General features: G+C 50.3%; 1 protein-coding gene across 1 annotated transcript in view; it reads right to left on the reverse strand.

The window, feature by feature from the left end:
* Nucleotides 1-3,585: 3,585 nt before the first annotated feature.
* Nucleotides 3,586-12,523, reverse strand: part of CBX6 (chromobox 6) — a 12,483-nt gene continuing 3,545 nt past the window's right edge. The window contains exon 3 of the mRNA XM_009290109.2: nt 3,586-4,753. Within this exon, the coding sequence (XP_009288384.1) occupies nt 3,782-4,753 (972 nt within the window). The 3' untranslated portion in view covers nt 3,586-3,781. The remainder of the gene's footprint in view (nt 4,754-12,523) is intronic.

Below are 12,523 nucleotides of genomic sequence, written 5' to 3' on the forward strand. Positions count from 1 at the left end.
TCCCTCCAGTTCAAGCAAGTCAAACACCATCCCAGACACACATGCTTCGATACTACAAAATACTCTTTTCTCTAAGGACCATCTAATACCACTACAGTTTGTGCAATCACTGCATTTTTTATTAATTTTTAAACTCTCTCTCTCGCTCTCTCCCTGTAGAAATTTTTTTTAAACTTTTCTTTTTTTATGCAAAACTAATCATTTCACTTTTTCCACTCCATCATAAAATCTCCTCTAAAAACACGACGACAAGAGAACAAACATGGCACAGACACAGAGAATATTTCCCTGTTTTTTGTTTTTTTTTTTTTTTTCCTAGGGGTTTCGGGGGGGGGAAGGGGATTTGGCTACTTAACTACTTTTGGAAACCCGCTGTCTTCAAAATCAGTATTTTTTTTTTTTTTTTTCCCTAGGGGTTACGGGGAAGGGAAGGGGATACTTTCAAATAAACTCCTCCCTCAATCCCACGCCCTTTTTAAAGAGCATGGATAGATCTTCCTTCCCATCTCCATTAAGGAGTGAGGGCAAAAATCCAGAAGGAGTGTAACCCACATGAATACGAAGGTAGGTTAGTCAGCCTCAAGTGGCTTGTCCACCTGAGGGAACTTGAGGCTGCTGCTGTGTTCAAGTTAGCAGACTTCTAACTCAAAACAGCACAGAACCCTCATTTCAGATCCAGAGGTTCAGGGTTTGGTTCCCACCTGGTGACCCACCCAGGGAGAGATTTGTCACACAAGCAGTTGAGCTGTGTCTGCAAGCCGGATCATACTCCTTTCTTCCTCCACAAAGAGGATCTACTGCACGAGTTCCTCTGCTGCAACAAGTCCCCTTATCTCCTCACCACAGGAAGAAGGTCCTCACGGAGCATCCCTACAATGACCCACTGTTTTGCTCTTCACAGACAGTCCCCTTGCTTGTCACTCTGGAGAAAGGCAAAAACCCTTCGATTAAACAATTCCTGCCCCCAAATAACACCATACAAGAGACACTGGGGAAAAGAATTCTGCCAAGCGAACACACATCTTGGCCAAAACACATCAAGAGTTTCCTATTTAAGTTCCCTTTTATCTCCCACTTAAACGCTTCAATTTATTTTTTTTTTTCCAGAACCTCAATACCACGAAACAAAACACATCACCACATACACACCAAACAGTAACTTAACAACCTAAAGTGACTGGCCAGTTTGCATCCACCCCACAAATAAGCTCCTCTTATCTCGCAGCCACAGAATAGTTCTTGTTGAGAAGGGGGAAAAAAAAAAAAAAAAAAAAAAAAGAGAAGAATCTCCTCGCTGTTTCCCTAAGAAAGAGCTTTTCCCTATGCCTACAAACTGCTCATCTTTGAAGTTGCAGTCAAATGGATAGGCTATGCTAAAATAAGGGATCCCCAGGTGTGCCAGACACAGGAAAGATGCAAAAAAAAAAAAGACACGAAAAATACAGGCAGGTATTACTACTGACACACACACAAGTCCAACAAGTTATAGGAAGCCTTAGCTTGGTGAATGGATCGGGGCAGTCTCTTTCTCCCTGCCCCTAGTTTCAGCTGTGAATGCAACCGCATCCCCAAAGAGTCCACTAAGCTCTTTAACCAAGGAAAGAAAAAGAAAGAGGTGTGCAAAGGGTGGTGCTAACAGCACCTGGAATCCCCCTCGGACTGTCTGTACAGACACTGAGCCACAACTGGTGTGAATTCACCATGCCCCACGGCTTTGAATTCCACCTGCTGCGAGGCAAAGCTTGTGGGGAGGGCAGCAAGGATTTTATTACACCAATCCAGGCGCTGGAGGCGGGGAGAAGACAAGCTCTGGGCACAGAAGCCCTAATTAAGGTCAGAAGCTGGTCTATCCCTCTACCACCCCGACAACGCCCCTTGGGCAGACAAATATTGCCTCTCTCCCAGAAACTGCCTTCTTTCTACCCTCAGACCACTGCAACCACAAAATCACTACTCCACGCAAGAGCACTCCTCGGAGCCGGCGGCTCCGGAGAATCCTCGTGTGGAAGCACCAGAGGGGCCAATTCCATTTGTGTTCACCCGCCCAGGGCAGGTTTGTAAGTAGGTGAGCCCCGGTGCGGGGAATTTTTTCCACCCTTTTCACCTCTGCAGCATGTTATGTAGAAGTGACGCCCCTCTGCCCCATCCCAAATACAGGGGACAGCGCTGAGAGGGTGAGGCTCTCCCATTGATCAGCACCTCTTTTCCTTGCCTCTACAGGCTGAGCCCTGTGTGAGTAGGGGAGAAGGGAGAGCAAAGGAACAGCATCTCACCATGAAGCTTAGGACCCATACAGAAATGGAGCAAGCCAGAAATGGCAGGTGAAAGAGAGAGCTTATTTTGGATGTGAACAAGGGTGGTCAGGGAAAGAGGGAGCTGTGGGTAAAGAACAGCAAGCTGTGGCCTTGCTCGCTCCTACTTGCTTGGGGTGAAGAGAAGGAATTTCTGGATCAGCTCACAGGAGCTCTGGGGGAAGAGATCCAGCGCACACGCATATGATGTGAGAGAGACAGTTATTTCTTATTAGCACCTTTGGTTGACAGTTGTAAAGGCCATTTCAGATGCTGAAAAGACAGAGGGCAACCCTCTTCCAGGCCATCCACTACAGGGAAGGGAGAGCAGGTGAAACAGAAGGAAGCAGGAAGAGCAAATGACTCGCCTTAGCATCCATCCCTCCCTCCTTCCAAGGGAGCAGGGAAAGCAAAAAGGGTCAGGGGAAGCCTACGCGCAAGGTGGGAGACCAGCCTCACCCGGCTGGGGCAGCATCACATTGTTGGCGTATCTTCCCCCAAACTGAAGGATGGATGCATGGTCCACTCCCACTTCCACCACAGAAAGGCTGGGGAAGGGCATTTCATGCCCTCTCCCCCAAGCAAGTGCAAGTGATGAACACCAGGAGGAAGATCTGGGCCAGAAGCAGATTCCCTTTTCTTCCCTTCCCCCTGCAAAGCTGAGCAAGTTGGAAGATGCAGGAGAAGAGGGACCAGGTCACCTGAAAGAGCCCATACAACTGCCAAGGTAGCACCAATAGTCAAAGGAAAGGGGAAGCCAATATGGGGTGTATGCTGCATGGGGCACCCCCCACCACCCCAGCTTTGTCTCAAGCACCTTCCAGGCATGACGTTTCACCTGCCCCTCTCCCCCTCACTCTGGGGGCATCTGGATCAGCAACTGCCATCAGGACAGCAGAGTAAAGGGCAGATCCAGGCCGCAGGCCAAGAAGGGGAAGGATGGCAGGATCAGGGTCATGGCAAGGGGGAAACATAGGAATGGAAGAGACTGCATGCACATTGTGGGAGAAGGCTTGGGGGGTGTAGGTGAGGGCTCCAATCCTCTTACATCCTCCCCTCAAGGGTCTGGAGCTCCTCTTCAGTTTTTGTCAAAGATGGAAGGGGAAGGAGGAGGAAGAGCACCTTCCCCACCACCCCCACAGGCACACAGACACACGCTCACCCATCCCTCATCCCCAAAGGCTCCACCGCCCGTTGGACAACACCACATTCAAGGACAAACAACCACTCCCCAGCCCCACCACGACCCTCCCTGCCTCCTCCCAGCGGCAGCAACACCCAGGAACAGTGGGTGCCCCCGCTCCCCCCCACTGACACACTCCAGCCTCCAGGCAAGAGGGAGTGGGCAGGGGGAAAGGAGGAGGAAGGGTGGCAGTGAGGGCAGAGGGACAGCCAAGGGGAGAAGGAGAGAACTAAGGACAGCCATTCGCACCACGACTTCTCGCAGGTAGAGCTCCCCCCACGCCCCTGGAGCAGGGGGACCTGGCTGCTCACTTGCTGCCTCCTCCACCACCGCCCGCCGCCACCTTCTCAAAATCCTCCGCGTTGCAGAACTCCTTGATGGTGACGGTGAGGAGGTTGCTGGTGACATCCGTGACCACCACGTTGGAGCAAGGGGACATCTCAGGACGCCAGTCGCCGGCCTCCTGCTCCGGGTCAGAAGAGGAGAGGGACAAGGAGGGTGTCTGCCCCCCGCTGCACCCTCCTGGGGGAGAACGCTTGCTGGTGGCAGCCGACTCAGGTGGGATCGAGAGGTCGAGGACCTCCGACTCGCGCCAGTCGGGGATGGCTGGGCTGAGGGTCTCAGGGAGCAGCTTCGGAGGGGAATCATCTGGGTCGGAGGAGGAGTGGGGGGCGGGCGACGGGCAGCCGGAGGAGCTGGAGCTGGGGGCATCATAGGGGGTGGAGCCCATAATGAGCCCACAGGAGGCTGCCTGGGAGCCTTCGGCCTCCCCTTTGCCCTCCAGAGAGGGGGCAGGTGCAGCGGACGGCTTATTGTAGAGCGAAAAGGCGCCAAACTTCATGTGACGGATCTGGGTGCGGAGGACGCTCTCACTGAACTTTTTGCTCTTGCCAATGACACGGTTTCGGGACGGGATCTTGGGCCGAGCCAGGCCCCCGGTCCCGTTGGCTGGCTTCCCACCTTTGTCAATGACTTTGAGGTTGAGGATGATGCGGCTGCGCTTGGGCTCGCGGGGTTTCACCTTACGGTTGATGATGCGGACGGTCTCCGAGAAGGGCGAGACGGGAGGACGGATGCCAGCCCCGCCACCCACGCTCCCACCATTCTGGGGGTCTGGACGGGGCAGGGGGCGCCGGGACATGCGGTGGCATCGACGGATATCTTTCTTGAGCCGGTGCACTGCAGCGCTGGAGTGAAGCTTGGGAGAGGAGGTGCTGGAACCAGGCTTCACAGAAAAGTGTACATCCCCAATGTGGAGGGCCTCCGCTTGGGCCCGAGCCTGCGGTGGTGGGGAGAGAGAAAAAAAACAGGGTCAGAGAGGCAGGCTAGATGCAGCCAAATCTCAAATCGTGCATTGCTCACCTCAGGACAAGAATGCCGTGTCACATTTATACCCACATTAATGACAAGCACACATACACACCTATGGACTACTAAGAGCCACAGCACAGCCCCCATACAAGCATGGGGCACTTCTACAACCTTTTTGGGCAGCTAATTACTTCCTAGGCAGTGCCCCTGTTGACACGTGCTTCCCCCAGGAGGAAACTGCCACCCTCCAGCCATGTTTCAGGGTTACAGTTAATGGGTTCCAAGGCCCTCCTCAGTCATCATCAGCCAACGTGCACAACCCTCCACTGTCAGCCAAACAACCATCCTAGGCATTGGGGCTGTTAGTGTTGAGTTAGCATCCAGAATTACATACTAGTCCCAAGACAGGGGACTGTATCAGGTCCTCTAGGAAATGAGCACAAGACAAGGGGGAGAGGAAGAGTAACGCATCCAGTTTGCTCTTCCCGTCCCACAACCAGACTTATCTGCTCTGGTAGCATGGTAGAAGGGGGTCTTGAGGAACACAGATGGAAGCGGGTGAGGGTGGTCTCACAGAGCTGTCTTAGCTAAGCACAAGAAATGCAGAGATCTGAAGCTTAATTTTAACTACAGACCACAAGCAAGTTGTATATCCTTACTCTGCTGTGGGAGCAAGGTCCAGTGTTTAAAGCCAGAGACCAGGCCAGCTGGAACTCAAGTCAAGTTTAACTGCATCTCCAAAGAAGAGATTGCCTTGTCCTTTTGAACACCACACTTGTTTGAAATCTACTAATGAAACAGAGCAGGAACAGCACTGGTTCAGCTGCTCGGTGCCAGCCCTCCCCGAGAGCCAGGGCAGGGGAATAAGACTTCTAAGCATTTCTGGTGCTTGGAGACAGTGCCAAAACCTGCCCTGGTTCACGCACCAGAGACAGGAACATTTTCTGGCAGCAGGAACAACAGTTTCATTGGTAAGTTGAGGCAGTATGACCTGAAGACCCTGTGGGCATGGAAACCCTGAGTATATTCTTACATCACCCCTTGTCAGAGCACAGCTGCTTGCAGAGCTCAGCCTCCCACCTGCACCCTGCTCCTTGCCCAAACAAACCCCCTTCCTTATTGCCTCTCAGCAGTGGTCATAGGCTGAAGTCACCCACGCCTGGAGGGGACAGGCGAGCGCCCCTCTGATTGCCCATCTAGTGAGCAGCTTCCCCCATCTCGTGGGCACAACAAGAACTGCAGTGCTAGAAGACAACAGCTGCTTTTCCTCCCCAACTTTTCCATCCCATTGCCCCCTAGCACACGCCAAGATCGGGATGGCTTCTTGCCAGCTAAGAGCTTAAGCACTCCAACACCATCTCCTTTGTCACCCTGCAGGCTGTGCCTCCTAACAGAGAAACGGCTGGGGAAAAAAATGTGTGTGTAAAGGCAGGGATCTAATAGATCTAAGTGAGGGGCCCAGGCCAGCTCTTGCACAATAAGCTCAAAGCCCTGGCCCTACATCCCCAGAACTCTGCTGTCACCCAGTGCTCCTCTTCTCCCACCAAGATCCCCATGGGAACCACAGAAGATCCTGAACAAGCAGAGAAGGGAGACTGAAGACATTTTGTTCCTCCCTGGCTAATGCTGGATCATGCCCTGCAGTACTACTCATATCCTGGCTTTAAAAGGACTGCAAAGATGAGGCCTCCTTCCCCGGCTGTATGTGAAAATGCAGACTGAAGGCTCATCTGCACCGGGGACTATAGACTTTGTATTAGCCGACTGACAAAGAAACAGGGATGAGTAACACAACTGCCAAGGCAGGCACAGACACTTTCCACATTAACCCTGGGCTATACAGGGCTGTTTCACCTAGCCACAGGGAAGCACCCCCAGCCCAAACCCCAACACGTCCTGCTGTAGCAGGAAGCATCCCAGTGTCCAGCTAGTTTCTCTTTGCTCAGCCTCACGCATTACTCCATGCCCCAAACTGTTCAGAAAATGAATAGTTAGACACAGTTCCTGTCCCAGGCATTCTACAGGCTGGAGCACAGCAGCAGCACCAGATGAACTCCCTGCACCACGCATCAACTCTCCCCCTCCCATCCCAATGAGCCACAACTTAGAAACCCCGCAGATCCCGTCAGGAGGTCACAGGCACAGACAGATGCACGTCTAGGGCTGTGCTTGCTCCCTGTCTTCACAGGTCCCTCTGAAGCAGATGGCAGACACCAGGACAAGCTACAGTTTGCTTTCTGACATTACATACCAGCACAGCCTGGATTAACAATTTTATTCTTGCTTTCCCCCACCTACCCCATCACAGCCAGCCCTTCCAGCATTGCTGCTCTTGTGCTTTGGGCGTCTCTCCAATTTACCACTGCTCAGCAGAGAGCAAAGTGCAACACAATGCCCCATTCCAAAACGCAGGACAGGGAAGCCAGGCAGAGGGTACAGACAGATGCGCTGGTAAAAATCCTTGATCTACAGCTTCAGCAGATACACAAAGACATCCTTCAGGGCCTCTCCTGCTGCCAACACCGCATGTCTTCTAGATTAATTCCCTAGCCTGTAATCACACCTTGGAGTGAGGAATTCTGCCCCCTCTGTGTCCCTCTGCTCAGAGTTGACTCTAATTGCCACCTGCCCACAGCGCTGCCTTCTATCACCCACGTGAGAAAGAAGCAGGCCTCCCCCACATCTTCCCCGAGTCTAGAGGAAGCAGTCACAAACACTCACAGCTGCCTTATACACCCCAAAATTCTTCAGCAAAGCTTCCCATCAACCATGTTAAATGAAAAGCGATAATACTGGGATGGTCACTGCCCGGCCACTTCCATAGTCCTGCTGAATTTACTTTCTCAGCCTGTGCACACTGATCAGCTCCTGTCCTGTTTTGACAGAGGCACCTGTCTCGGCTTTGTGCCTACACAGCAGCTAGCACAGAGCCCTGGTCCATGGCTAGGACTTTTCCAGTGTGCCAGAACCACTAGGTCTCCTTTACTTGCTATGCGTCTGCGTTTCCAGTTACTTCTGGGGCACTTCCTCAAGGCTGAAGCTGTTTCTAACTCATGTTTCAGCTCTCTGCATTTATTAAATTCCAGTTTCAGTAGTCTCCAGGTAGACTACATGCACCATCAACCTCTTTGGCTAGATTATTAAGAGAGAGGGTAAGCTGGGACACAACAGTCCCCTCCAGGTGCTACATTGCTGTCCCCAGTGACCAGCTTTAACATGAGTTCCAAAGAGCACTATGCAAGTATTCAGCTTACCTTGAGCTTTTTTTTTCCAGGTAAGGTTTCAAGAAAAACAGTATCAGATGCTTTATCTAAGACCAGCCCTCAGAGCCCTCTCACTTGCAAAGCTCAGTATTCTTACCACAGGATCAGGTTTATTCAGGCATCAACTATAGGAACTCAAGTCTCTTCCCTGCAGAGGACAGCACATTTTCTGGGCTCTCCTTCTCCTGCTTCCAACTTTACATTAAGTAACTTGCTACCTCTGGTTTGGAGAAGACTCAGCATTCAGTTTTATCTGCTGGAAATGCACTGCTCCCTGCTATGGATCTGTTACTCTATCACACTCACGAGCTGTATGAGCATGAGGTCTTTGAAAAACAAACTTGTTCAATCCTTTCAGCTGTGTCACCACAGCTGGTTACTTAACTGAGAAGGTTTTCCAAACGGAAACTACCTCTTTGGGTTCTGCAGTTTTCACCTGCAGGATTTGCTCACTGCTGAAGAGGTATTCAGCATGTATACAAAGTAATTCACCCTCTCCTTACAGCTCAGCCTACCTCAGGATGCAGCTTCTGGAGGCTTGCTGCAGTGCTCTGTCATGAGAGCAAGGCAATTGCTAGGATTGCTTCCCTTCCCCCCCTTCCCTTTATGGGATATGTATCACCTTTATTTAGCTTGTACAGCTCTCCCTCATCGCCCCTGGGAACTAGTATATCTCCCCTGTTCCCTACTATTTCTGAATAAACGTCCCTTGAGGCCCAGCAAGCATATTTGTTCATTCATTCCCTTAACGCGCTGAGGCACACAAGCACGTACACGGACACGTGCTTAGAAAAGTCTCTCTTACCTGATTTGTATCAAAACCTCTGCAATTTGGAAGAAAAAAAAAAGACCTTGTAAGGCAACGGATTTCTAGTTAATTATTTCAAAATCAAGTCATTTCCAGTAGTGCTGCTGCACCATAGTAGCGCTACTCTCTCGGAAATTACTGGTTCTGCTTTGTCTTTTATTCTCCACCTGCATTCCCACAGTCCTTGCTGCAAACAGCATTCGCAAGGGCTCTTCTTTCCCCTTTTTGGCTGCCATTCTGCCTTTTTATCGCCCTCTTTCTTCTGCAGTCTTCCAAGTGACAAGGCAACAGCAAGCCAGTTCATAGCACAGTTCTCCCAAGCAACACTGCCATAAACTAAAGTTTCCCTACTGGATGGGGAACAAAATGCTACAAAGGGGAATGGTCTGTTTTCAAACCGCTCAGGGATAATTTACGAACAGGGAGGAGATCAAAAGAAACCCAACTCCAACTTTAGAGTTCAAGGAAGGGCAAAGCGACAGAACACCACGCTGCTCGGCCCCTTCTTCCCCCCGTCCCACTAAGGCTCTCCCTTACTCTGCTCTCGGTTACTTCTTTCTCCCCATTAACCTTCCCCAGTCTTTTCACCTTAGTACTTACAGCCACCCCAACTAGGAGTCTTTGCTAGCCACCCACTGAGCTTGCAGACCGGGCTCTGTCTCTTAACAGCACTTGCTAAACTTTATTAGATTAGTTGACGAGTTTTGCATTCCACACAGTGGAGTGCCGAGGGAAAAGCAAAATAAAAAGAACAAACCGAGCAGGGGAAAAGACTAAGATCACTATAGCATGCACTATGTCTCTTTCTAACCCCGCGCCAGCTTCCATTCTGACCTGCAGCTGAAGGGCCTGTCCTCAAGGACGACTTCTGCCAGACACCTAAGTGGTAAGGTAAGAGCCTTGCGTACAGTGCTGCCCATTTCAGACCAAGGACTCTGCTTCCCATACAGTCAGCACAAAGCCTGCAGCATACCAGCAGCCTCCCAAGAATTACAACCTCCCGCCAAGCTTGATCTCGGCTGTGGGAAAGTTTGCCCCTAGTATGCAGAGGATAAAGACCCATTTCCTGCCCAAAACTTTGCAGTTGAAGTTTGCAGGGGTCACTTTCCACACCGGCCATCTTGATAGCGATATTACAAAGCCTGGACTGTGATTTCCCTTTGCAGTCTGATCGAAAGGGCAAGTGTTAGACAGCTCTCAGCAACAGGAGCCTGGCTTACAAAGGCAGCAGGTGGCCGAAGATGCAGCTTTTCAAAGCTTTTCCAAAGGCGTGGGACACTAACCTGCTGGAATGCTTTCTGCAAATCCCCCTGGGTGCCTATCTACCGCTTTTGAGAACTAATCCCAGGATAAACCTAGCCCCAACTGCAAACTAAAACACCCACACAAGCCAGGAGACTGAGCAGCATAACAGGGCACTTATTTCAGTGCCTTACTGGAGACTCAGAAGCCTAAGTTTAAGCACTGATACAGATGAAAAATCCTAGCAAGCCACTGAGTCACGGGCAGACTAGTCTACCAAAGCAGTCTTAGGCCAGACTCCTGCTTAAACATCATTGCATCCAGACCTAATCTGTTCAGTTAACAGATCAAAAAGAATATTGTTCTAACTGCCAACTCCAAAGACTCCCTCTGGGATGCAAGAATCAAATTTCTTCCCCTGCTTCCGAAGTTCTCACTGGCAAGAGATTCTGCAACTGAAAGAACCGAAAACATCGTTAGCTATGCACAAGGCAGAACCGAATCCCACTCCTCCTGCAGCAGCACCAGTGCTGCAGGGCTAGCAGAGGTCAAACCCACATCTTCGGCAGGTCAGGAGAATCGACCGAGAGATGCATACGACGCAAACTATCATGCTGATCTCGGTCGTGTTTCTAGCCGCAGTTGCGTTGTTAGTGGTTTGCCTGAACAGAGCTCAAACAAGCTCAGATAGGGCTAGCTGATAGGGTTACTTCATACCGCCTGGCCTGGCATGTTATTTTTAGGGTAGGATCCGAAGTCACAGAAAAACGGCAAGTCAGAGCGCTAACAGTTTCACCAGCTCCGTTTCCTAGAGCTGCAAACCAAGCGTCAGTGGCAGCTCTCTGCCCTGCCAGCCTCTCCCACAACGTGGCACCAGCCTTCCGGAGAGCTCATCTCACTCCCTATGGCGATCCATCTTCTACAAAGTACCAAGCCAGCTCTGCAAACCTACGGGTTTTCAGTAGCGTTTGAGAAGCTGGCAGAAGGATGTGCCACAGAAACGTGTCAGGGACGTGATTCAAAGGACGCTGTTGAATAATTCAGGTTCCAAGTTTAGGGGGGTTTTAAAGGGCAAGGGGAGAAGAGGAGGAATGAGTGGGTTTTATTTTTGAGTTTGGGGGTTGGTTTTGTTTTTTTAAAATGATTGAAAAATTGGCAGTGGATTTTGCCGTATCACATTCAGAATCAAAAAGAAAAGAAACTGATTACACGCAGTAATGTTAAAAGCACAGCATAAACGCTTCTCTACCACTCTGAACAATGTCAGGTGTTACAAATACCAGTATTTTTTAATTCAAGCAGAGAACTATTTTAAGCTGGTGGTTTCCCTTTGAACGTTCCTCTGCATTGTTGGAAACCTAAACACAAGGGTTTCATTTAATGCATGACTGCCAGAAAGAGACAAACCAACTAGTCTAGTTTCCCTGAATAAAGAGTAAGAGGTGGTACGTATCAGTTATGTTTGCAGTTCTCAGTCTGCAGATACAGAAAACTGTTAGCAGAAAAACAGGCAACAAGGGAGAGGAACAGTTCCATCAGCAGGACTTTCCGAGGATTACCACAGTCCCCTGGGTTTTACTTGGAGCATCAGAATACGCCTGTTCCCGCATTTCTTTCATGTGCTTCATTATGTCCTCTTAAAGCAGAGGAGAGGTGACACCCTACCCCTCACTGCTCTTTCCAGTGCTCATACAGTTAAAGTGCTGCGCTGACTTGAGTAAAGCTCCTACCGCTGTCAGGCAAAGGAAAGTATTAACCTGTTTCACAGATGGGGAAACATGCACAAAGGCTAAATGACTTGCCCAAAGCCATAGGATGACTTAGTGATAGTGATGCCTTACCACAGAGTCCACCCTGGCTGTTCCAGGGCTTTATACCGGATCAAAACCAGGGAAGCTGTGAACTCACTCATCTGTCTTAATCGTACAAGTGTGTGTTGTGTTTCTACATTCATTTGAAGTCTGAGATTGAGACAGTTGGAGATGAAGCGGGGTAAGAGGGGAGCAAAACAAGGAGTTTTGTCTGTAGATTAATAAATCCGCAGAGCTCACATAGCGGTCACGCAGCTACCAGACTTCTTAATTAAAAAAAAGGAAAGTAAAAAAATTTGGGGGGGGTTGGGGGGGGCCTGCACTAGGGACTACCTTCCTCATTCATCACCGCAAGCTAGCGGAGATGCTACGACAATACCTTCTTGCAGACATGCTGGGTCTATCAGAGGGAACTGGAAACTTCAGCTGCTATCCTACGCAGAGGTGAAACACTCCTCCTCCCCCCCATCCTCCCCCCCCCCAAAAGCAAAACAAGCCTGCAGTTTACAGATCAAAACATGAACCCTTCATGTGAAACTCTCGGAGCACCTACATCCTGAAACGCAATTGGAGGAGCAAAAGAGATTCACCGTACACATCCGCGTGTCGCGTGT

This window comes from Aptenodytes forsteri, unplaced genomic scaffold, assembly GCF_000699145.1.
Source record: "Aptenodytes forsteri isolate BGI_AS27 unplaced genomic scaffold, ASM69914v1 Scaffold284, whole genome shotgun sequence".
Lineage (NCBI taxonomy): Eukaryota > Metazoa > Chordata > Aves > Sphenisciformes > Spheniscidae > Aptenodytes > Aptenodytes forsteri.